Source organism: Heloderma suspectum, chromosome 3 (assembly GCF_057233095.1).
Source record: "Heloderma suspectum isolate Gila_16-S chromosome 3, 16-S_ref, whole genome shotgun sequence".
Lineage (NCBI taxonomy): Eukaryota > Metazoa > Chordata > Lepidosauria > Squamata > Helodermatidae > Heloderma > Heloderma suspectum.
The window spans coordinates 175,007,532-175,033,604 of record NC_139460.1 but is presented as its reverse complement, the minus strand read 5'-3'; the positions used below and the strand labels follow the sequence as shown (position 1 = coordinate 175,033,604).

Genomic DNA, 26,073 nt, shown 5'->3' with positions numbered 1-26,073 from the left:
GAAGTGAGAGCTATCTATAGGAAGTAATGGAGAAATACGGAATTTTATTGAGGCTGTGTTTTAGTAGCGGCTGCATCATGTCTATCGAGAAAGAAAACGTAGTATAAAAAAAAAAAAGTGTTCTTGCTCTGTCACAAGTCTTATTTCATGAGAAAAATGTGGTTTTCATTCAAAAAAAATTAAAAATTGTTTTGCTGATCTTAATATAGCCCATTATCTGCACATTCCAGTTGTGTGGGGGGTTGAGAAAGAGTGGTTTACAACAGCAATGCAATGTATTCCACTGTTAATATTCCCGAATCCATATTAGGGCAAAGCCTTTATTAGGCCAACTCAAGGACACAAAATGGTGTGCAAGCTTTTGAGTTCTCCAGAACTCTTCATCAGGCAGGATAGTAAATGAAGGAGGGAGGGAAAAGTGGCTGATAATCGATCCACGGAGTCCGCATTTAGTTAGTCTAAAGATGGAAGGTGGGAGGAGGCTGCAGACATTCAAATTAGGCTCTATCATGTGCTGAGGTGGTTTCAGCTTGCACCTAGAATTCCCCCAAATGCTTCTTGAATAAATAATAGCTGATTCCCCAATTTTTGAAAATATAAAATTAAGCTGTCACTTGGAGGGTTTTTTCTGCTGAGGCACCTCGGCTGTGGAATGAGCTCCCTAGTGAGGTTTGCCTGGCACCTACATTGTATTCTTTCCAGGGCCAGGTGAAGACCTTTTTATTTTCCAAGGCATTTTAGCTCTTTAGACTTTTAGCTTTGCTGTCTTTAAATCTGTATTTTAAATCCCCGCACTGCTCCTAGGTTTTATTTTGGTTTTATTCTGGTTGTATTGTTTACTGTGGTTTTAATGTTTTATATATTTTGTATTGTTTTATTGTGTGCTCTTTGGTTTTAATTTTTGTGAACTGCCCAGAGAGCTTCGGCTATTGGAAATGAAATAAATAAATGCCTTAGGTAAAACACAAAGGTTCCTTTGTACAAAACAAAAGTAGAGAGAAACTACTTGAGAGTTATATTTAAAAAGCTGGACATAATTTTAGATGGAGTACTAGGTAAAAAGCATCAATAGAAGCCATACTGGGTAGCTTTACATAATAGTCTAAGGGAATGTACCCTCAGAGAATTAAGTCCCAGCTTCAGGTGTTATAAAATCCTCTTCCTCCAGTAGGTTAGAGGTGGGGCTGAGTTGGAGGGAGACTTCCAGGCAAAATTTCTCCCACAAAATACACCTTAGGTTGCAGCAATGTTCAATCTGTTGGGAATATTGCAAACTCATCTGCAAGTTGCAGGGGGCAGTGTTGAAATTAGTTCATGGGAATTTGGGCATAGCTAGCCCTAGGGTCTCTATAGCCTACAGTGTGGCTTCCTGTGCTTCTTCCCTCTCTTCATTGCTGGGAGTGCATGCTTGGTCTCTCGCTCCTGCCTATGTAATGGAACACAAAATGGACTGAACAAACTCTCTTGAAACCCTATGCTGTGCTTGCATTTATATGTGCAAGAATATTTGTGAGTAAACTGTTTTTCTTTCTTCACTAAAGAAAGGTGTGGTCTCCTTTTGTTATCTTAAGATAGCCTGTGTTCATGTGGGACTGGTGAATGCTCATTCTGCTTTGCCTTTTTGTTTTCACTCTATATAATATTAGGACCGGCCCTGCTTACAGGAGGACTATGTGGGAGAAGGCACTCAATTACGTACACAAAATCCAGACAGTTTAGAGCTTTACAGTATAATCCTACTCATGTTTACTCAGAATAAGTCCCAATGAGTTTAATGTGGCAGCTTACTCTTGCACATTTGACTGGAGTCTTAAAGGTAATAACCAACATCTTGAACTGAGCCCAGAAAGCTAATGGGCAGCTGATGCAGCTGAGCAATAATAGGTGTAATATGCATCCAGCACTCACCACAGTTGAATACACCTCTGGAAAGGAAAAAGGAACTAGAAATTCTGCTGTCCAGATTTCAAATTCTAAGGCTTTTTTTGTGTAGAGGAAAGGAACCTGCTTGGAAAATGTTAAAAACAGAAGACCCATGCTAGATCAGAGCAAAGTCCAGCATTCTGTTCCCCTGGTGGCCAAGTCAATGCCTTTGGGAAACTCACAAACAGAACATAAGGTCAATAGCATCCTCCTGCTTGGGTTCCCCAGCATCTGAAATTCAAGGTTTTTCTATACAAGGTATTTATCATGCGCTCATTGTTCCCTACTCACAGTTGTTTATGTGTTCTTTAGACAATGCTGTGACTCTCCAGTTTTGCTTCTGTATCTAAAGAGCACTTCCAGCGAGTTTTCTTAGAGCAGGGAAAATGTGGTATTTAATTGTAAAAGCAAAAGAAACTGCTTTTTTCACTTGTGCGTTTGTGCTCTTCTGCTATACCACAGTGACACTTAGAGGTTATGTAGCCGAACAGAAGGGAAGGTAACGCTCATTGTGTAGTGCTTGGATCTCAGTTCTGTGATGAAACCAAAAGTAGATATAGCAGATTAACAGCCTCATGTAGAAAAGCTCACAGATACATACTACCTCTAATTCTAAAGGTATACAGCCATCTTGGCTCGGAAGCTAAGCAGGATCAGCCCTGGTTAGTACTTGGATGGGAGACTGCGTAGGAATCAGGCTTCCTGAATTTAGCAGGCGGTTGGACTCGATGCTCTTGTAGGCCCCTTGAACCCTATGATTCTATAGCCTTATCTCCTTTTAAAACCGTCCAAGTTAGTGGCCATCACTGCATCTTGTGGAAGTGATTTCTATAGTTTAGCTATGCACTGTGTGAAGCAGTACTTCCTTTTATCTCTCCTGAATCTCCTACATTTTGCAAGACACTGTAAAAGCTCCCTCCCCCTTCAAGCACCAATTTATTGTTTATGCCAAGAAACATACGTGACAATGCATGAAACACTGCCTGGCAGCTTGATCAAAACATGTTTACTTGAAAAAAAGCCCAACTGAGTTCAGTGGGACTTACATCTTGGCAAGTATGTGTGGAAGTACAGTCTTAATTAGCTGACAGCATAGAGAATGAAGGAATAAAGAAAGGTCAATGAAGGTTTGTTTACATGACTAGAAAGATCCAGAGGTTACCTCAGTAATTCAAGATAAGCGAACAAGGAAGTTCGGTCTGTGTTTCAGCCACACACTCTTGCTGGCTATCTTGCATTATATATAGATAAGTGTTGCATGTAGGGTTACAAGCTTTAAATATTTAAAGCTTTAGGGTGCAATCCTATGCATATCTAGACAGAAAAAAATCCTACAACTCCCAGCATGCCCCAGCTAGCCATGGTGGCTAGGGAATGCTGGGAGTTGTAGGACCCTTTTCTGTCTAAAAATGCATAGAATTGTGCCCTTAGTTGATCAGTCAATGGAAGCTAATTTTAAGGCAGAGTGAGGTGAGGGAAAGGAGAAAGCAACGAAGCCACTCATGGAGAAAGGGGCGTGGGAAAAAGAGAGAGGAAGAGGCCTCCCGCATGGCAAGGGGGTGTTGTGGAAAATGGGGGACTTTACTTGAGTCAGGGACCAGTAAAGAGGGACATGTGGAAGACTGGGGTGAGGAGGAACATGGGGATGGGTCTTGAGCGAAGAGGAAGAAAACAGGAGATGCCCTAAAAGGACTTAGGGAATTTTCTCCCTCTGTCTCTCCTATAGCAGGGGAAAAATCAAAGGTTTTTTTTTTGTGGTAGTTAAGTCTCTAACTCAAGAGAAAATAGGAGATGTAAATACTATAAAATTAGAGTGGATTTAAAAAGCTGTGGGAGATGTAGTCTGCGTGCGTCGTACACAGGGTGGTGATTTGTTAGTAGAGTGCAGGAGTAAAGAACAGGTTGATAAAATGCTGCTCCTACGGACTTTAGGGAAGAGAAAAATGTCTTGTCAACTACCTCATTTCCAAGTTGAGAAATGAGGAGTTACTTTGGGCATTCCTTTGGGAGTTATGGAAGCTGATATTAAAAAGGCTTTTGGGGGAGACGTAGTTACTCTAATTAAGCTTTTTACGTACAGACAGGGTGTCAAGGTTCTTCCTTCAGCTACTGTTCTTTTCTCAATCAAGAGACAAACTCTCCCCGAGCATTTAATGCTTGGATATCAGGTTTTTAGGATTAGACCATACATTCCCCCCCCCCCCCGTTTTCATTGCCAAGCCTTTGGGCATGTGGCTGTGGTATGCTGGGGTAATGTACAGTGTAGAAAGTGTGTGGGCCCTCATTCATTCCAACTGTGTGATGGCTCCTCTACTCCAACTTGCTGTAACTGGGGGATCTTATGGTCCTATGTTTAGAGGTGGTCCAGTTGCCCAGAGATCCTGGGACATCCAAACCATGAGAGTGAAGCTGGGCGCGTCCTGCGCAACAGCTGTTGTGTGCTATAAGAAGCAGGAAAAAGGGGAGAGCAAAGTGCTTACCCCCCCCCCCTCCTTTCTGTTCCCTCAGTGTCCTCTTCTGCTATTTTAGCAGTGGAAGGGGTTGCTGATAAAGACCTGTTTGTGTTTAAAAAGGACCGCTTTGTTGCTTTTGTAGTAAAGGTGATTAATTGTACAGTTCAAACCCAAAAGAAGACCGAGAAAATGACGATTATTTTGAAAGCAGCTGGTAAATTTCTGGGAGTAGAAAATCTAACTACTGAGAGTATTTGTGAGCTATTAGGTAGCCTTGAGATCTAATTCTGCTAGATTGGAAATTTGGAGCTGGAATGCACATAGTTTAGTTGCCCATGGCCAAGAATTGAAACACCTTCTCTCCTCTTTGGAGATTTTACCTGATATCATTTGTATACAAGAAACTTGGTTGTTGCAATCTTTAAATTTCAAGTTGCCAGGCTATGTCTCTTTTTGAAAGGTTTGAGAGTTTCGAGTGGGAGGAGGCGTGGCTATTTTTATATGGGAGACATTAGGTTATGTACAGGTGGTTGTACAGGATACAAATGTTGAAGTTTTAGCAGTGCATATTCTGCTAATTAATGACTCAGGTGTTTTACGGCTGGTTAATATTTATAATCCCTGCCTTCCTCTAAGTGTGGAGGGTTTGGGTCAAGTTTTAGTTGGAATGAAAGCCTACTCACTATGATATATACGGGCAGCTTCTCTTGTTTGCATTTGGGAATTGCATCGAGACAAATTGCTCTTTTATGTAGATGGGAGTTTCTACAGGGAAGTTCAATGGGCAGTGACCATTTCCCAGTGAAAATAACATGTAAAGGGAAGGGTAATTAGTTGATAATAGCTCTATTTCTTCCTAGAATTTCAATAAAGTCAATTGGAAACTTTTCCAGGAAAAATGTCTATGCATCTTTGAATCTCTAGTATAAGGGATGTGGAAGTCTTTTGTGATAAACTTACCACAGGATTAATAGATGCTGCCTCTCTGGCTATCCTGAAGCGTAAGCCAAAATCTAGGCCCCATGTAACTGTTCCTTGGGGGATGGAGGAATATAGTAGGGTTATTAGTATGTGTAATGCAGCATATTGGAAAGTTAGACAATCCTTTACATCAGAAAACTTGGTAGAGTATAAACGCTGTAAAGCTTTGGTTAAAAGCACTTTAAGAGATGTAAAAAGAACTAGGTGGTGTCGGTTTTGCAGCTATCTTAGCATGGATATGCTGGTATCATTGGTGTATCGCCAATTGAAGAGAATGCGGGGGGGGGGGAAATGTAGTCAATATAAGGGCATTCCTGCTTTAACTTTTGATAGAGATGTATATAATTCCAATTCACAAAAAGCTGAATTGTTGTCAGGAGTGTTTCCACAAGTTAGTAGTGGGGATAATTGGTCAGATAATTCTTTTTTACAACATAGGCAGCCTCTACTTCTTCTGATGGATAGTGACCCTTGTACTGAGGATGTACTGAATATAGATTTTGCTCCTTGGGAGTTGGAGAAGGCTTTGAATAAGAGCAAAAATATTTCCGTTGGGTAAGATTATATAAGTTATGAAATGCTTTGACATTTATCTGGAGAATGCCAAAGAATACTCCTGTGTTTCTATAATGTAATTTAGAGGAAGGGCACGATTCCTCAAAGATGGAAGCAGGCAGTTGTGCTCCCTATTGGTAAACTGGGAAAGTCCATATCTGATCCAGCTTCCTATAGACCCATAGCGCTCACCTCTTGTTTATGTAAAGTGATGAAGCATATGATTAATTCTAGATTGATTGCTTTTATGGAAAAACATGGCTTACTGACTCCGGTGCAAAGTGGATTTCAGCATGGCCATCATGTCATGGGTAACATCATTTGTTTAGAAACAGATTTGGAAATCCTTTTGTAGTAAAGGATATTGTGTAGCAGTCTTCCTGGATATAGAAAAAGCATATGACATGGTTTGGAAAGAGGGCTTGTTATACAAGCTTTATCAGTTGGGTCTGAGAGGCAGAATCCTTTAGTGGTTGCAAGATTTTTTATTGCATGTATTTATTTCATTCCTATACCGCCCAATAGCTGAAGCTGTCTGGGCGGTTCACAAAAATTAAAACCACAAAGCGTAGCATAAAACAATATGAAATATGAAAGCTTAAAACCACAACATTTATTTATTTATTTCATTTATATGAAATAAATAATTTATATGGGTGGCAATTGAGAGTTCGGGTGGGGTCTGAACTACCAGAGACTCAGCCTCTGGAAAATGGAATTCCCCAGGGAAGTGTTATTAGTCCTTTCCTATTTAATGCCATTATTAACGATCTTCCACAGGTCCTCCCTTGTGCTGTTGATATTAGTATGTATGCAAATGATTGTGTGATCTGGTTTCATAGTAGGTCTTTGCAAGCTGCTATATCCAGACTAAATTTGGCTCTTAGTAAACTAGAAGAATGGGGAAATTCCTGGGGTTTTCTGTTTTCTCTTAGTAAAACTGGTGGTATCGTCTTTTCCCAATGGGTGGTTGCCTACTCAGCCATCTTGAAGTTATACTCAAATTCAAGTGATGCATACTTTTAAGTTTCTAGGAGTAATTTTTGATGTAAAGTTAACTTGGAAAGCACACATAGACTTTATACTTTGAAAGTGTAGTCTTCAGATAAATATGCTGAAAACAGTATCTGGAAGTACCTGGGGAGCAGATGAGAAAACTTTATTGATGTTTTATCGAGCCTATATTCGAACACTACTGGATTATGGTTGCCAGGTTTATGGCTCTGCTTCTCCTACTTTGTTACATCAATTAGATAAGGTACAATCGAGGGCATTAAGAATTATTAATGGTACTTTTATTACTACTCCTTGTACTGCTTTACAAGGAGCTAGTGGAGAATGGCCAAATGACCTTTGTCATAAATTCCTGGATCTTATGTGATGGGACAAGTTATGTATCCCACAAGAGGGCCCCTTACGTAACCTTTTCGATGACTTTTGGGAGTTTGGAGATCCAAAGAAACTCAAAAATAAAAGCCCGTATGTAATTTGAGTTCATAATCTGTTCAATAAATATCAAGCTATTAATAGTTTTCGTCCAAGTATGGGGAATTGTAATCCAAATGGATGCATGTGGTCTCCCCCTTTGGTTGATGTAGGTATTAGTAAGATGGGAATTCACCAGATTGGCACTCTGGGTGCTAAAACGATGGAATATATTCATGCTTGGTGGAGCTTGTGCTATATGATCTATACAGATGGCTCCACGGATCCTGTGAATGGTTGTGCTAGTGCGGCATTTTGTATACCTAGTTTTGGGATACATAAAGGATATCGCCTTTCTGACTAGATCTTGATAACGTCAGCCAAATTGGTGGCCGTTGTTTTGGCACTAGAATGGATTATGGAGTTTCGTCCAACTCATGCCCTTGTTTTGTATGATTCCCTTTCTGGGTTGGTAGCCATTCAATCTGGTGGTGTAGGTTTCAAGAACAACTTTGTAAATGAAATATGGGCCTTATGCTAAAAATTGCGTTTAACGGGCATATGGGCTGGCTTTTGTTGGATACCAGCTCATGTTGGCATCACAGGAAATGAAATGGTGGATAGTACAGCAAAGCAGGCCTTATATAGGACTTTTATTAATGTTCAAATACCTTCATCACACAGTGAAATTAAGAGCTGCCTGTGTATTCAAAGATGGCAAAAAAGGCGGGGGGGGGGGAGAGCAGTACTGGTTGCAGAGTTTTCTCCTTTTGCCCTAATTTATGAGACTTTAAAATGTTCAATCAGTCTGGTCGAGCTCGGCAAGTTTGTATCTTTTGAGTATTAACTGGATACTGCAGTTCAAAGCAATCTATTCTGTATTGGGCAAGTGGATTCAGACATCTATGCAACATGTGGAGTATCAGAGACAATCAACCCTATTCTATGGGATTGTATCTGAGAGAATGGGAGCTCCTGTTGGGGATGTGAGTGCTCTCCTTAAGATCTGTGAGATTCAGTCTTCTATGATCTCTGCCATCTGGTGGTTTATGCTTGACAATAACTTAGCCAGCAGTTTGTGAGTTAACTTCCTGAACTAAGTTGACGTCAGTAGGTGCTGGTAATAGGGCCTTTAGGCCTTGCTTTGCCATAAAACCCCCAGAAGAAGAATAAGCTAATTTTAAGTGGAAGAGCTGAAAATTAAGAGTGCATTTGTTTACTGTTGTAGGCTATTTTGGGTCTTTAAATATTCTAACATGCAATGAAAAAGAAAATATCAAATATGGCATTTCCTTTAATCAACAGAAGGTAGCTTTTGTTTTTATAATGTGTAAGTTATCACAGATTCTTTGGTAGCTCAAAAAGGCATATGTGTTGAAGTTCTGGTAATAAGCAAATGTCTTCCCTTGAAGTAATGCTTTCTATGTTGACATATCTGTGGAGGAGCCCTCCTTGTTTACCACAGAACCCCTGTGCATTGGAGAGGATTCTAGGGCATGCTCCATTAGCTTAGGGCATTGGCCAGGCCTGTTCAGCCTCACTGTTCCCCTGCGTAAACTGCAAGTGTGCCCTGCAACTCAGCATTCTGGTAGTGAAGGGCAAACCCTCTTTCAGGGAAATTTGTCCACCATTACTGATATTCTAACAGAGAAATTAATAATAAGCATCTGAGGAACAGGTTGAAAAACACTGGATTAACTGATTGCTTTAAAGTCACAGAGTTTAATCAATAAAAATTGACATACTTGGCTTCATGGCTAGTAAACTGATATATCAGCAGGTTTGGGCAACTGTTTAAATATATGGATAGAATCTGTAGGCAGAAGGCATATGTGAGGAATTTATTTGATATGGATTGAATTTAGAGGCCCAATAACCTAGGTAAAACGTGAGGCTAATGTGAAGGCCTACGAACTGTCATATCCTATATTTAAACTAATGTAGGCCCCAGTTGGCTGCTGTATCTTTTACATTTCTGGATTGCTCCATTTTAGAGGTTCAGAATGATTACCAGCAATGTAAAACAACAAAAATAATGTATTAAAATAAAAACATAGTCACAAAATAACCAACCCTATTGGCTTGGGCCTTCATCAAATGAAAAGGCTTGGTGTGATTGTTGACAATGGTGTGATTGCTGAATTTATCAAGCTGACTTTTGTTTTTCTTGCCTCTGAAATAACTGGTATGCAATTTATTCTTGGATCAGTCAATTCTTTTCTGTGGTTCTGGCACTGTTTTTGTTGTCCTATCTCCTCAAGATATGCCTTTCACATATTTGAAACAGAATTATCTTTCTCTAATCAGTCAGTTTTGATGGTAATCTGTTTTCTCTTTACAGAAAAGGCCTTGCCAGCTACTATTCTGTTGTTGTCAGATGTTGTCAGAAAATTATATTCCTGTACAGATGCTGTAAGGAAAAGTCACAAACCTATACAACTGTTGCCACAAAGATCATGATCTGTCTCAACCAAGATTTAGTTCAAATAGTTTCTGAAGGGCATAGAGTAACAAGAATAATATCTTTTCAGAAAAATCATCCTTGAAAAGTATTCTTTTTATTTTCACAGCCTATGTGTTTATTATTTCGGGTATCAGGCCCCATAGGTTTTTAAAAGGCTCTCCCATTTAATGTCCTGATGTAGTCACAATATTTGTTATTTTAGTTGGCTTATTTAAATTTAGGAAAGATGTTGAAAACAGGTGAGCAGCCTTTCTCCCCCTCCTGCTGAGGGCCATACTCCCTTGAGAGTAATCTGTTGGGGGCCGCATGTCAGTAGTAGGCAGGGCCAGAGCCAAAAGTGGGTGAATCACCCCTTTTTCTTTCTGCCGCCCCCTTTTCTTTCTCTCCTTCTTCCTTCCTGCCCAGCAGGCTGCCAGCAAAGGGGCAGATAGCTCTTGCCAAATGTCTGAACTGATTACATGCAGGAGGCTTTTGAAATTAGGTTGAGGGCAAAATGAAATTAGGCCAAGGGCTGCAGGTTGCCCACACCTGGTTTAAGAGATGAAATAATAAAAAGTAATGTATTTTATTTTACATAGATGATACTGGAAATGTTGGAAATGAAGTAAAAGAGGCTGGCAGAGGAATCAAAGCAGGGAAAGGAGAAACATCTCTGTCAGGAAGAGCTTCCTCCCAACCTCTTAAGACACGGTTGGATGTTGTTAGACTGCAATTGGCATTAACCCTAGCCTGCATAGCTGATAGTGAGAGACGTTGGGAATTGCAGTCCAACATCTGGAGAGCCACAAATTGCTCACCCCTGCTCTAAGGAATGCATTTTATAATCTCGAGGGAGTACCAGAACAGTATTTTGAATAAGAAAGACATTCATTATAATATTTTCAACAAGAAGCAAAGCTAGACAAAAAACACAGCTTTCCTAAACAGAATGGATATACATGTAAATGTTAAGAATATCACACTCTCACACACACACACACACACACACACACACCCTCTGTAGATGACTGATACCAGACTGATTGCTGGCAGTACAGAAATAAAGAAATACACAATATATTTATTGTACCTGTTTCAGTTAAAGTAATCTGATGTAGCAGAGGAATAATGCACTGAAAAATATGCACACAGTTTTCAAATAAAAACTTTGAAAGAAACTAAACATGTAAAATAAAAAGTTTTCAGTAATCTTTTTATAGAAAGGTTACATTTTGTTTAAATATAAATCAGATTTTTAAATGGTTTTTAAATTGAAAAGTGGCTACACATGGGAAAAAATAAAACAAATAGTATTGGGAAAGCACTGCTTATATATTTTATTTAGATGTATTCTATAGTATAGTAATATATAAAAAGGCTAAGAAATCATAACTTACAACGTGTTTTAAAAGTGTTAAATTTTTAAGGAGTAGGTGGAAAAAATGTACCTATTAATAAATGTGTAAATGTGCGGGAAGAATGTTCCCTGTTCCCTCCTTCCCACTGCAGTTACCTGCCTCCTCCCGAAAAGCCTCATTGGAGGGGCAGGGGGCCTTCCAGAACAACGTGGGATAGGTTGCAGGGGGGAAGAGGGAACAGGAAAATTTCTTTCTATGCACTTCCTTAAGGGAGCAATCTTATGGCTGCTAGTCAGTGGCTGGATGGCCGTAGGATATCTGGGTTTCCAGGAAGCAACCTCAGAGCCTGTTCTGCTCTGAGGTCAGTTCCCAGAGAACGGACCTTCACAGGCAGTGCGGAACAGCCCCGTGCTCTGCGCTCGGAAGAGGAGCGCGGTGAAAATGGGGCGTTCCTAGGGGTGTTCCAGGGCAGGGAAGGCGGAAATGCCGGTATGACACATCCTATGTGTTGTCTGGCAGCCTCCTCCCCCGCTCTGCCTTCCCACGGCTAGACAGCTGAAATCGGCTGTCTAGCCGCAAATGTAGGGCAGGAGAAGTGCAGAGGAAACAATCCCCTCCGTGCTTCTGCCCTGCATTGGATAGGCTCTCGCCTCCGAGTTTGGAGGCAGCCTCCTATCCCCATAGGATTGTGCCCTTAGTTAGCTTATGTAAGGATCTAAGCCCAACTTTGGGTGATTTTCCCCTCTTCCAGCAGTTCTCCGTGTCCCATCATTAATTGTTCAAGGAGACCCCACCTCCGGAGACACTTTTTCAGGGCCAGGGAGAGGTGGCTTTCTTTTTGTGAACTTTCTTAAGCTAGCTCATCTTAGGATCCAAGCCAATAATTACAATAAAAATAATTCTATTCCATTTCATATGAAAAATATATGGTTAGGGGTGAGATTAAAAAACAAAACATGGAGTTCACTTCACAGGCTCCTGTTTGAATGATCTTGAGAACAGATCTTGAAATAAACAGTGCTTATGTTAACAGTGTACTTTGTAATCACAATTTTCCAGGTTGCTTCTCCCAGACTTTCCAGTGCTGTCTTTTTTTTCCAAGCATGGCTAATCCAAGTTCTCCATCATTAGTTGAAGTTGTGAAACAAGTAGCAGAGCAACAGAATACACAAGCCTCTGAAATAGAAAAGGGCAAGACTGTTCTTCTGCAGCTGCAGGTAATATGTGTTGTTGTTGTTTTTTACAGTGTCATGGAAGAAAGGGACAGCCTTTTTGGGGGGTGTTTTTTTGGAGACACAAGTAATCTCTGTATATTGGCTGAGGGAACTTTTCAGCCAAGTGGAATAGCCTCACTAATTCCTTAAAAACTTAACTGCTTTAATACTTATTATATCTGGGTGGGGCACATATTTGTCAGGATCCAAAAGAAATCTACAGAAATAGTTTAATACCTTTCCCCTTCTGTTTTCCCATTTTGTTGAAATTTCACAATAAAAAATAAATAAAACAAGAAAAAAAGGTATTGTCTAATACTGATTAAATGACTGCTATTCAATCACTATCATAATTGAACGCCCCTGGGTGTTCATATTTTAGGTTTATAGATCCAGTAAGAGAGCAATCCTATGGCCACTAGCCAGTGGCTAGGTGGCCATCGGATACGTTGGGTTCTGGGAACCGACCTTGGATCCTGCACTCCGAGGTCAGTTCCCTGAGAACCGACCTCCCCCTCTCCCCTGCGCTGCCTCACAGGCAGCTTGGAACTCCTCAGAAGAGGAGCGCGAAGTGGAGAAAACAGGGCGTTCCTGGGGGTGTTCTGGGGCAGGGAAGGTGGAAATGCTGGTACGACACATCCTATGTGTCGTCCTGCAGCTGCCTCCCCCGCTCCGCCTTCCCACGGCTAGACAGCCAAAATAGCCATAAATGCAGGGCAGCTGAAGTGAGGAGGGGACGATCCCCTCCATGCTTCTCCTGCCCTGCATTGGATAGGCAGTTGCCTTCAAGTTTGGAGGCGGCCGCCTATCCCAATAGGATTGTGCCTTCCACCTCCCTTGTCATTTAATCAGCATTAGACTGTATTTCTGTAGATTTATCTCTCTGGATAAAGTGATTCCCCGCCAGAATCTGAAATAACCATGGTTTCAAAGAGAGCACATATTTGGACTCCAGGAGAAGAATGTGCAGGAGAACATGGGGGGAATCCAGTTCAAATGGTCATCAGGAACCATATAGAAGTAGATTGAATTCCAGCTCTGTGGGCTGGAGTGCTCAAATTACAAGGTGAAAGCAGCTTGCTATCCTTCTGTGACAGCATTCTGTCACAGAATTCTGTGACAAATCCTGAATTCTGTTCAGGATTTTAGAAGCCTACAGAGAGGCCATGGTTTGCTAAAACTTGGCTGCAGTTTGTGGATTTCATTATGCCCCTTCCTCCTACCTTCCCATTATAATTGAACCAACATACAAATTCATCTGACTCTGAAGAGGCATTTGCTTAAACAGGTGGTTTGCGCCTTGACTAGCTCCTTTAGATTTCTGATTGGTTCTGACTGAAACCTGGAGTGGATCCACTGCCCCACTAACATCGGAGTCACCAGCCTCCACTGGTTCCAGCATATGCAATCCTACTCCCTACCCTCATGCATTCAGGCAAACTCTCTCTCTCTCTCTCTCTCTCTTAAACCTTAACATCCATACCACACTGTACATAACCAGCTCCAACAGCCTTTAAAAGGGCATCAAGTGTACCTGTTGGAAAGGTCCTGCAGTGTGGGATAGGCTAGGTGGGTCAAGAGCTCACTCCCAGGTGTAGGAATGATGATGTTTTGTGAGCTCTCACCTCCGCAGTGGAGGAAGTGCCTCTGGCTGGAACTGTGAATTTTGTTGGAACGTTTGCTGTTGGTTAAGAGAGATTTCCCTAAGATGGAAGAACTTTCTAGAGCAATGTTATCTGGTTGATTTAATCATACATCTCCACAGTCTTCCCATTCACATAACATCCAGAAGAGTCATAACAGAGAAGTAGTGCATCTACATACCGTACATCTGCCTCTTGCATTTGAATGTTCTTCTGACTGTGCTTCCATATGTAAAGATTCAATTAACAAAAAACCTTCCAGTTTAACATGCTGTGTTAAGGGTTTTCCATGTTTACTCAGGGAAATTACAGCTGTTAAAGATCATGCCTTTAACAGATGCATCATTTAGACAATATGGTTATGATATCCTATGCTATGGCTAGTTCCAGCTTTACAACTACTTTGGAGCTGGATAGTTGTCAGTGGCAGAGTGGTGGACCTAAGTTCCAAATTTGTCTGTTCACTTGTATAGACACATCGGGCTTCTCTACATGAGGCTTTTACTGTGTGCCAGTGACTGGTCACTCACAGTGGTTTGTGGGTCCGTTACATGATGTCGTCACCCTCCAAGGCCTCTCCTGTGCTTTCTGACACTTAATGTGGCTTTTTTCTTAATGGGGAAAATGCAGCATTTCATTTTAATTGTGGATTGAAGCGCTCCAACAGCTCGTGTACTTATCCAGTTCTGCTATACCACAGCACCATCTAGTGCCTGTATAATGAAACATATAGAACTTGCAGAGAAAGGAAATCCCTGAAAAAAGCACATATCAAGGAGGTGACCTTAAAAGATCTGGAAGCAGGAGTCCCGGTGAGGGTGCAGAATAAAAGCCTGGTGTAGAGAAGCCCATGGAGTCTATGCAACTGAAGTTGTCATGCAACTGAAGCCACCATTCCACATTACAAGTACTCAGGTGGGAATAAGAAGCATCCACATAGAATGTGACATTAATTAAATTAAAACTCAAAAGAGCTTTGTAATTGGGTGAGGGGGTGGGTAGCAGCTGCTGAGTAACACTGTTCCAAACTTATCTTGAATGTGCAGATCTAGCCATAAGAATCAAGGCTATTATGACAAAATTACCAAATCTTGATCAGAAATTTAAGAAGGCCAGTGACAAAGTAATGAATTTCTGATCTTTAATTTTAAAGGAGTAGAATGCCACATTTAGGGCGCAATCTTATGTGGATTGTCAGCAGCATCTGAACTCAGCAGCCTCTGAGTCTCCAATGCAAGGCGGGAGGCCTGTGCTCCAGCTGCCCTGCATTTCTGCAGGGTGGGTGATTTCGCCTGTCTAGTGGCTGCACTTCGGAAGGGGAGGGAAGGAGGCTGGGGTGGCCATAGGATCTCCTCCCCTCCCTGGTCTCTTCCCCAACCTGCCCCCGGGAATGCCCCCTTTTCCCTGTCTCTGTGCTCCGTTTTCCGAGTGCCGAGAGGTAGCCGACGCAGTTCTCTCCATGCCAGCTACAAGGGGGAGGGGGCAGGGAGTGTGGTTTCCTGGCTCCAACATCGGAGCCCTTTCTTGGACACTGTCCGGGGGAGGGGGGGGGCATAGGATTGCTTCCTCCAAGTTAAAATGGAACAATATGTATTTTTTAAAGTGATGTAAGTTCTCATTGTGCTAACAATAATGATTTCACAGGTTTGTTTCGTTTGAAATAAAAAATAACCCATTAATTAAACATCAACCATTTATACCATTGTGTGAATAGTTAGTGCAGAGGAAGGCAACCTGATGCCCTCTAGAGCAGCGGTCCCCAACCTTTTTGGGACCAGGGACCGGTCCATGGAAGACACTTTTTCCACGGATGGGGGGGGGATGGGACCGGGCCACAGTAGGGGTGTTGGAAGCCCCCTTACCTTGGGTCTGCGGGGGGGGGACAATCTGTCCCCCCCCCCCGGAATTCTCGTCAGCCCTGGACTCGTTGCGGAGCTGCCGGCCGGGGGAGGGCTTCCGGCCGTTGGGACGCAAATGGCGTCCGCATAGCAGACGCCATTTACGTCCCTGTCCTTTGCAGTAATAGGCTATTACTGCAAAGAACAGGGCTGGAGCCGGCTGGCAGCTCTGCAGACTTGCCGTGGAGAGGAGCCAGCCAGGGCTGGCGAGGATTCCCGGGCGGGGGGGAGGGACAGATTGCCTCCCCCCCGCGGACCCAAGGTAAAGGGGGTTCCCACACCCCTACTGTGGCCCAGTCCCTAACAGGCCACGGACAGATACCAGTCCGTGGCCCAGTGTTTGGGGACCCCTGTTATAGAGGTTTTGGACAACAACTCCCATAAGCTCCAGCCACCATGGCTAATGTTCAGGGGTTATGTGAGTTGTGATCCAAAGTATCTGGAGGACACCTACCCCTGGTTTAGTGCTATCTACCTAAAACCTAGCTTTTTACTGTTTAATATTTATATTACTATATTTTTCTGTAGACTCAGCTTCAGGATCTTGAAATACAAATGAATTATGTTGTATCAGAAAGAAAGGGAACAGAAAGGCAAATCTATCATCAAGATGAAGGCATAACAAATACAAAAGATCGTTGTGAAAAACTGGAGACTCAGATCACAGCCTTGTATGTTGAGAATGTAAAGCTGATATTTGACACACAAACTTTAGAAGAAGAATTTAAATTGATGCTTCTAAGAAACAGCACCTACTTTGAGAAAATAGCTGCCCACAGAGACCATTTTGAGGAGGCAGAAAGGAAATTGCCACTCGTGATTGAGCTTACGAAAAAAAGAGCTGCAGTCAAAGAGATGATTACACATAAGGAGGAACTAATGTCTGCTCTTCAGAATCCAGATGTACATGCTACTAATCCAGTCCAGGTCCAATTAATTTGCCTTTTCAACTTGTTTATCTTTTATTCAGAGTTGCATTTTTTTGTCCAAAAGCATCCTCACTGAAAACATATCTGATTTTTTTTGTTTAATGCAGTAGTCCAGGAGAAGCTGACTCAGTGCAGCCTGATATTTCGATCACAGTGAGAGGAGTGTTTATGTTGTACTCCCTAGCTCACCATTCCGCAAATTTGCAACAACTGCAGCTGACCCAAGTTGCTTCTTGAGCAGCCTGAAGACAGCACAGTCTGAGTATTGTCCCCACTCTGACTCTGAAATTAGCTGGGTCAGCTGCTGTCGTTAGTTTATAGAATGATGTACTAGTGGAAGTGAACTGCTCTCTCTCCTTAAAACTGGTTTCAGGCGACAGCTCAAATTACCTTGGCTCACGATTGCTTTTATTGTGCAAGCTAAATTTCATTTACTGCTCTTCTTTTATTTTCAAACTAGCAACATGTTTTCTGAATGGTGAAAATGTGTGAAAATATGAACTCTAGGGATAAGCACATCCTTCCACACTGAGCAAAATTTATTTTTGTTTTCTTCTTATTTGGCCCAAACCCTGGAAAACATTACCCTGTTCCCCTAACTTCTGCATGTCTTACAGTTGTGTGTGTGTGTGTGTGTGCAGGCAGTGGCTAAGCTAACTGTTGCTTGCCTCTGTATTCTATTCCTCACCAAGCATGGATGTTTGTTTTCTCATTTCTTTCTCCCTAGCCCCACAGCATATTTGTTAACAATAATGTGTAGCATTGCAGTTTTTGTCTAGTGCCACTGCTGCTATACATCCCTATCATTGGTGCAGGTATCACGAATGCTGCAGAACTAGCCAAAAGCCATGGCACATGTGGTAGCTATTTTGTTGCTAGTAAACTTTTGATTTAGTAATGTGGAATGCAGAGTAGAAAAAAATATGAGGTATATTGGACATATCTGAAAGCAAAATCTTAATCTGTTGAACTAACGACCATATACAAGTCCTGATCTGGGTGCCACAAATATCCAGGATGTACTGGCCCATCAGGAAGTAGGTACAGTACCCAAAACCACCACAATCAGAAGTACTCACAGGGCCTATTCAAACAGGGGGAGGGTGGTTAGGGTAACTACGGAGGGGGTGCGTTAGCAAAACCATGATGCACGAGCCTGTTGCATGACCGGGAACCATGCGGTGCTGCGTGGTTCCACTAACTGCCCCCCCATTACCTGGTGATCTTCCCAGCGTGGTTACTGAGCATTCTGACATCCTCCGTGGTACAAACAGGATCCTGGTGGCCACTCCGGCGTCTGAAATGGCTATGCGACCACAGAGAAAGTCCACAGCAGCTAGAGCGTCGCCCACAGTGGCAGATGCTGACTGGCAGACTCTATGGTTGCAGCCTGGAAGTCCCCTGGAACCCATTTCAACCACTGGAGAGCCTGCCAGATTACACAGTAAGCCACCCCAGGGGCCCTTAACCCTTTTGCAAGAGGCTGGTTAGCGGGGGTGGCATACTAACTACGGGGCACATGGTTTTGTCCCCCCACATGTTAGGCCACCGTGGTTAGCGGAAATCCCCCAACCATCATGGCTTAGCATGACACCTGAACAGGCCTACAGTAAACAGCAGTAAATGGGGTTCCCTGCAGCTTTGTTTTGAGCTGGGTCAGCCACATGTCAGTCTCCCTGGTATTGCTAGTGGAAAGAGCTGGTAGAATTAGAACCAAGAATCTTCAGATGTTTGTGCTGCCTGCCGCCTCATGCAATGAGCCACCAGGTTTGCAGGTCAAGTGTTATTTCCTATGCCACGATATGATTTTAGGCTAAAGGACAACTACGCCCACTCAGAACCCAGTGGTTCCCCCAGACCTGGAAATTTCAGGTCAGATTGAGATTTTGCCTGGGGAACAGCAGACTCAACTGTACCTACATGGCTCTGAGACCTAGTTCCCAGCTCCCACCTTGCAGCTGCCTGAGGCTCGGCACTGACAGTTTTTGAGCATGGCAGGATTTACCATGGGTCAGATGCCAGTTGCTCCCAGCCATATTATCTGCTTGCACAGAGTTACATGAGATTATTAAGCAGCAATAATACGAAGGAACTGGAACATTTGTTCTTTTTGCCCTTTTAATACACAAAAAACTTTTGTCATTCTTACAGGATGCCTTATCAGTAAAAAGAATTCTATGAATGCCTCAAGTTGTTGTTCCAACTTTCCTCCGAGGAGTTCATACATGGTTCTTCTGCCCCCCCCCCCCCAGTCTTCACAACAACCCCGTGAGGTAGTTTAGGCTGAGTGATAGTGACTGTCCCAACCAGACCTAGTCCAACACTATAGCCACTACGCCACTTTGGCTTATGCTGGTTGGTAACAGCAGGATCAAAAGGGTGAAAGGAACATACATGCTTTGAAACTGTAGATGTATTGCTCCTTTTAGGATGGAAGTAGCCAGGAATGTAAATGTGATGTTGAAAATCTGCAGTTCTTTTTCACAAATACATTTGATTTTGGATAATGTTTCAGCAGTTTGGGACCAAACTAGATGTGATGACAATTTTTTTGCCCAGTGGGCTAATAGCAAGAGTGTGTCTGTGAGACGGTGATCAGAACAGCAACACAGAAGAGAAGGGGTTAAATCCCCCCCTCAGCACTACTTCCCTGATCAAATTAACTTCCCTGATCAAATTAGCAGCTTCCTTCAGCTGCTTTCAAGCAAAGAAAAAGACGTGGAGATACCAGATTATGTGTCTTTCTGTCTCTCTCATTTGCACACATGCATTTAGTTTGGCAGTAAGGATCAACAAGCATGTGTGTGGGAAGCTATATTAGTTTCCAAACATCTTACTTTGTGTGCTTGAAAAGCCACATTTTTGCCCTTTCATGATCCTATATATCAGAGCTGCCTGTTTCTGCAGCAAATAAAAGCATGAAGCCACGTAACAGCCATTTTTCAGTGAAGTTGGGCCTACTTTTGACAGCCAGTTGCACTTGGCCAATTTTGCCTGCCTTGTATTCTCTACTCACTCCATTTTTTGTTAGTTTTTTCATTATTCTCTTGGAGCATTTTAGAATTATGAATCAGTTTCGATTTTAGCATTTACTTAAACCTTCCAACACTGGGAAATTTATTTATTTGGATATAAATAAGTCCACCTGAAAACAATTCCAATTTTCAGCCATTATCAGAACATATATTTCACTTATCATAAAAATCTCCCAGAAATAAGTTATCAGAAAAATAGTGTTTTTCATATTCCCTTATTTGAGTGTTTGTTTAGGATGAAATTGCACATCTGGAAGGTGAAATTAATGTACTGAAAGAAGCTATCAGTGAAAAAGAAAATGCACTTCAAGATGAGAAAAAGATGCATGTTAGACTTCAAAAAGAAATTGAGGTGAGTTTCAGTCATTTAAATAGAATACATCTCTAGCTGTGTTGTGGCTCATGTGTTCTAGAATATGAACTCATAATCTAACATGCTCAAGTTTATGCAATTATTGAATCCTAGTTCCAGTAGAATAGCAATAATTAAAAAGTCTAAAATCCATTAGTGCCATATGTTTATAAGGCCAACTCAAAGATCCCGACAAATGTGCAAGATCTCTTCATCAGGCAAGAGGTTACAAAAAGCAGGTTGGCAGTGGGGAGAGGGGAATGGGGTGAGGGGAAGGCTGACAGGACGTTGTCAGGATGTCTGCATAGAGTCTTAAGATATGGAGTAGGAGGGTTTGTAGACATTCAGATTGGGTTCTGCCAGATGATGCGATGGTTTCAGTGCCCCTAGGACCAGAGGGAACAAGAAAGCAACAGATAATTGCTCATCCTCCATTTCTGAAAATATAAAATCCAGCTATTAACTCAAAACTGTCTCCATCCCAAGTGAACCATCAACTTGGTTGATGGAAAACAGATCAACTAGGCAGTGTCGGGTCCTGCTGTTGAACTGCTAAATTTAGTACAAAACCCAAAGGCAGCCATGCCATAATAAAAATTCCAAAATCTATATGGTGTAATATCTTCATTAGGCCAACTCAAAGATAACAAAAAACATGTAAGCTTTTAAGGGCTCCACATCTCTTCATCAGACAAGATATTACAAAAAGCAAGTTGGGATACCCAGTATTGTTAGAATTTCCCTTGCCTCCATTCTGCATGCGCATGCACGCGCACACACACACACAATCAAAGCTGCTATTTTACTTGATTGCAGTGTGAAATAGTCATGATAGTCAGATTATTGTTGTTTATAATTTAATGTGTGAACCATGTACTCCACAACTGTAGTACATCGAGTTTAGAAGACTTGGAATAATATTTCAAATACCTGGGTCACAAAATCAAAATGTTACATGTTAACAACGTCAACACTTGTATCCCACTGCTTCTTGTGATAAACCTTGATGGCCATGCCCTCTGTTCCAGTAACATAGATTTCAGAGAGCAGCTAACTGATTTTTGCATTTGTCTGAATGACTGTGGTGTACTGGTTCCCAAAATGGTGTCTCATGATGCACCAATGGGTTACAGGAACCTTGTGAGTGGGTCCTCTGATCCTTCTGGTTATGGGTATTCTAGGAATATGCTAAGGAAGGTTTAATAATTCCAAGCAAAAAGATTGCAAGGAAGTTCCAGAAAGTGGTGTTTTTCTCAAGATCCCTCTGTGAGGTCCAGCAGGATTCTACCTTGAATCAGGCCCAACTTTTCGGATCAGTGTTTACAGGAGACTGCTAGGTGGTGTAGTTTGGAGTAGGCCTATCCGTATATTAACAATACCCACAGCATCTCTTCAAATTCTGGCTTCATGCTGTTTATCCTGTGCATCAGCCTTCTCCAGCCTGGTATCCTCAAGACTGTTTTGGACTACAACTCTTAGCATTCCTGACCATTGGCCGTGCTGGCACAGCCTGATGGGAGTTGAAGTCCAAAACATCTGGAGGGCACCAGGTTGGGGAAGGCGCTTTACATGACACCAGTAATCCATGTATTCACTGGCTTCCCGTGACAGTCTGTGCTCAATTCAAAATGTTTGTTTTAACTTAGAGCCCTAAATGGCTTAGGCCAGCGGTGGGGAACCTGTGGCCCTTCAGATGTTGTCAGACTACAATTACCATAATCCCTAACTATTGGTCATGCTGAATAGGCCTGACGGGAGTTGGAGCCTGAGTCCAACAACTTCTAGAGAGCCACAGGCAGGGCCAATGTCAAGGGTAGGCATGACTGGGCACTTGCTGAGGGCCCACACCACAGCAGGAGCCCATTGACGAGAGTTCCCTGGAATTGTTCCTCCTCTTCACCATTGCAACATGATTATTCACCTGCTTCTCACTTTGGCCCAGGCAAAGTGGTGAGAAGGAGGAGCAGTAGATGCCACTGCCTATTTGCTCTCAGCCTGTCAAGCAAGCAAGTAGTAGCAATGATGTCAAAGAGGATAAGGAGCAATAGTGGCTAGAGAAAATGGTAATGAGAAAGTAGACTCACTGAGGGAGGGGCCTCATTGAGGAGGTCTTGCCCAAAGGTCTTCAGAAACCTGTGGCCACAGGTTTCCCACCCCTGACCTTACTGTACATAAGGCTGCCTTCTTCCTTTTATTCTGCTGTGACATGTACATTGTGCCTCTAAGTGGTTCCTTAGTGGTTTCCTTAAAGAACCAAGTCCATCCAATGAAAGCATGTCATATATTATGAATGAGTCCCTCCACAGCATTGGAATTCTCTTGTTAGGCATGTCATAGAAATGAATAAAACTAAAAAGTCATAAATACATAAAATGCAATTTATAGACAATCCCTGAAAATGAAATAAGTCAAAGATCAAGCTTGTCAGCAGGTCTCTACCACTTGTATCTGTACTAAAGGAGAAAGAATAGGACAGTTAATTTGCGGCTTAACCAATATTGTGCCGTGTTGATAAACCAATACATTTCAACATTCTGGTTCAGTTTTCATCACTCTTTGAGGCTTCAGTCGTGTACACACTTACCTGGAAGTAAGTCCCATTGAACTCAGGAGGATTTACTTCTGCGTAGACATGTAAAAGGATTGCACTGTAAATTTCAGAAGTCTGGCATTAACCCTTATGAGACAATACCTTACACTGTCTCAGAACAGACTGCTAGCAAAACAGGAACTAGTGGTTCTTGAAACAACCCAGGAAATGAGAAAAAACACTTATTTTGGATTGGGACCATGACCTCCACTGACCTGACCCATCCTGGAAAGAAGTGTTTCCGCTCATTTCCGGAACTTCTACTTCCTGTTGTGCTAGCTGTCTGTTTTGCTAGCATGGGGCAGTGCAAGGTACTGCCCAATATCTGTAAAAGCGCAATACTATACATGTTTACTCAGAAGTGGGACTCACTGTGTTCAATGGCGCATATTCTCTAGTTAATGTGTACAGGATTGTACCCTAAGAACCTATTTGTAGCCCATTTGTGTTCTGTATTCAGTTATGTTTATGCATCTCTCAGTGGTTTTATTCTTACTGTAACAGGTACAGAATAAAAGATATGAAGCTGTACTAAAACGTTTGCATTGTCAAGTGAACAAGCTACAATCCAACAAAAGACAGTGGCACTGGAACATTCAACAGATGGAAGAAAAAGCAGCAGAATTGAGGAAGTTCTTTGGAGTAACTGATTGATAGGCTCATTATAGGATATGGCCTGTTCTCTCTGTGCAGCAAACTGTTAAGTGAATCTTATACTTGGAAAAGCCTCATGAATGATAATTAAAATACTATCTCCTGTTCTGTATTTTCTATCTGATGCTGCATTTTTTCTGCTTATAATCACAATCTAGTAATAAAAGGAATGAATTTGTGATATATGCACTCGGAAAAAGTAGAAGTGCACCCAGCCAGCTGTTCACTGTCTGATTTGTTATAAAATGTGTTATGTTAATTGCTTTTAGGATTCACAAATAAGTTCTAAGAATCCACCAGATAGAGCTGATTTTGGAATAATGTTATGGCATGCAAAGCTATACCAAGTTGGAATCTGGAAAAATAAAAAAATAAAAATGTTTAGTTTATTCAGATAGACAAAAACCTCAGGTGCACAGTTTGCCATGGTGAAACATGACATAATATGTGAAATGTACTAAGGCTGCAATACTGAGCATTAAATAAAAACACTGGAAGTGGGGGCCTAAACTACATGGTATGTGCAAATGCATATAACTAAATTCTGACAGCTCTTTTTGTGAGCACTAATATATGTTTGGAGCCCTGTGAGGAAAAAAAGGGTTTGGAGGAGGAGATGGTGGTTGAATTTAGAATGCAGAAGCAGGAGGCTTGGAAAGAGTTAAGCACTCCTTCTTCCATCTGTTGGGACTCCACTCAAACTGCCCCCCTCTCAAAGTGACTTTCTCAAGGAAAAATAAGGCAGTAGGTTCAGTTACGTGCATTGGGCCTGAAGATTTGTAACTACTTGTGTTTATATTTGGGGTTATAGTTGGTGGAGGCTGGTGGTTCTAATGCCAGTAGGGTGCTGAATCTGCTCCAGGTTTCAGTCAGAACTCTAAAGGAGCTATCCAAGGTGCAGAAACACCTTGGATAGCTCCTTTAGAGTTCTGACTGAAATGTGGAACGAATTTAGCGCCCCATTGACATCGGAGCCACCAGCCTCCACTGGCTGCACTAACTGAATTAGCTGTTTGTATATTTTTCTTCTAAAGGACTTGATTGATACTACTTGTTTCTTTCAACAATTCAACTTGTTTGAATTCAACAATTGTTGAATTCAAGTATTCAGCATGACTTGAATACGACTGAGTTAAAGGGAATATGAGGGGGGGTTCCCTATTTGTATACTGTGGTGGGGGGCACTGATGAGTTCTGTCTGCAGGTAAAGCAACCTTCATGTAGCTCAATCTAGCAAATATATGTAGCAGATGTGACGCACTCTCTCTAAATGCTTAACAATGACAGAGCTAATCCTAGGGCCTCAGAAACAGAGGCTGTTTGAGAGATGGTCACTGCAGTTTCGCATTGGACTCCGTGTAGGTTATTTTAATTAAATGTCATAGTATCTAAAACAAATGGATTAAATATTTTTAATGTGTCCCTGTCCCTGCCCCCGCTCCCTCTAGAGAGCTGATTATTTTGTTTGATATAAGGTTGGTCTTGGATAGGGAGGTTTTCGGTAGGGTGGGGGGAAATAGATGCAGCTATAGATAGATAAATTTTATTAAGATCATTGATCAGCACCTTACATGTACATGTATAATATTTACACACAATGTGCATAATTATACAAAAATATAGCACTCCTTCCCCCTTAACATGTCCCCACAGTATCAGTCTGGAATAGTACTATTTTACTAAAAGTTTGTGGGACACATTAGCAGCTGTACAAAACCTGGCCACCTTATCTGTAATCTGAGGGTCCTGATCAGAAAAAAGAACAGAAGGATAAAATTCATTTGATCTGCCTGTCATTTCTGCTATATGAAATGAACCACCATTTTCTTCCGCTAGGGCTCAGTTTGACTCCATTAATTGCTATGGAAGTTTTCTTTGAATTTGTCTGGAGCAGGGTTAGGTCCTTGTTAGAATCTTACCTTTTGTCACCCCCACAAAAATCAAGGACATCTCAATTGTATTAATTGCAGCCTTTGCCAAATACCCCCCCCCCCCGTAGTAGTGGCCCTGATTATTACAGAAAGGAACAAGTGAATGATATTTTAATCTGTATGTTTAAATGCAGGTTTTTGTTTCTTTGAAAAAAGGTCCCCTGTCCTTAATGCAAAAATGGAAATCGAACAGAAAAAAAAAATACACTGAGAAGGTTTTGCAGTGCTGGTTTAATTTCTCCTGGGGCCTGTCTTCATGGGGGATTTGCTACAAATTGGGAGCATTTCGAGGGAATTTGCCATAGATGACATGGCCAATCTGCACCCATCCCGGAAATTTCTAGTGGAAAAGCTGGATTTTCTGAGACCGCTTTTACTCCTTTTGAGTTCTTTAATTCGGGTTCTCCACGCTTCTGGTGCAGCGTGCCCTTATCCTCTGCATTTACGTCAGCATGATAGCCCTGTCTAGGGGTATGTTTTTCACCTGGCCATGACCTCACTGACCCTTTCCAGCCTTCAGAATCACCCAGCTCTCCCATTTTGCCAGTAATTAGTCTCCCTGATGATGCACTTCTCTGATGTTTGCATTACTTCACTTCGCCAATATTGTGTAAAGTTGCTTCTTTGATGTTGTGTAAAGTTGCTTCTCTGATCTGGCGAGGTCTCTGGAGCCTGTCATTGGAAGCAGA

At 42.0% G+C, this 26,073-nt stretch overlaps 1 protein-coding gene across 10 annotated transcripts; it reads left to right on the top strand.

Moving 5' to 3' along the window:
* The first annotated feature begins 25 nt into the window (after positions 1-25).
* Positions 26-23,960, top strand: CCDC122 (coiled-coil domain containing 122). Of its 10 annotated transcripts, none has more exons than XM_084844946.1 (6): positions 26-137; positions 9,679-9,749; positions 12,198-12,355; positions 16,422-16,820; positions 20,093-20,209; positions 23,304-23,960. In XM_084844946.1, the coding sequence occupies exons 3-6, from the start codon at positions 12,242-12,244 to the stop codon at positions 23,451-23,453; spliced, it is 780 nt and encodes a 259-aa protein (XP_084701072.1). In that variant the 5' UTR covers positions 26-137; positions 9,679-9,749; positions 12,198-12,241; the 3' UTR covers positions 23,454-23,960. The 10 variants fall into 10 exon arrangements, with proteins under 10 accessions (XP_084701072.1, XP_084701071.1, XP_084701069.1 ...); XM_084844943.1 differs by lacking the exon at positions 26-137 and adding an exon at positions 1,447-1,509; XM_084844942.1 differs by lacking the exon at positions 26-137 and adding an exon at positions 4,740-8,323.
* Positions 23,961-26,073: the final 2,113 nt, after the last annotated feature.

Coding starts and splice junctions, on each gene's coding strand:
- CCDC122 (XM_084844941.1), top strand. CDS start 8,303: ATGGGAGCTCCTGTTGGGGATGTGAGTGCTCTCCTTAAGATCTGTGAG. Junction 8,416..9,678: donor AATAACTTAGCCAGCAGTTT/GTGAGTTAACTT, acceptor TTCTCTTTACAG/AAAAGGCCTTGCCAGCTACT. Junction 9,750..12,197: donor TATATTCCTGTACAGATGCT/GTAAGGAAAAGT, acceptor ACAATTTTCCAG/GTTGCTTCTCCCAGACTTTC.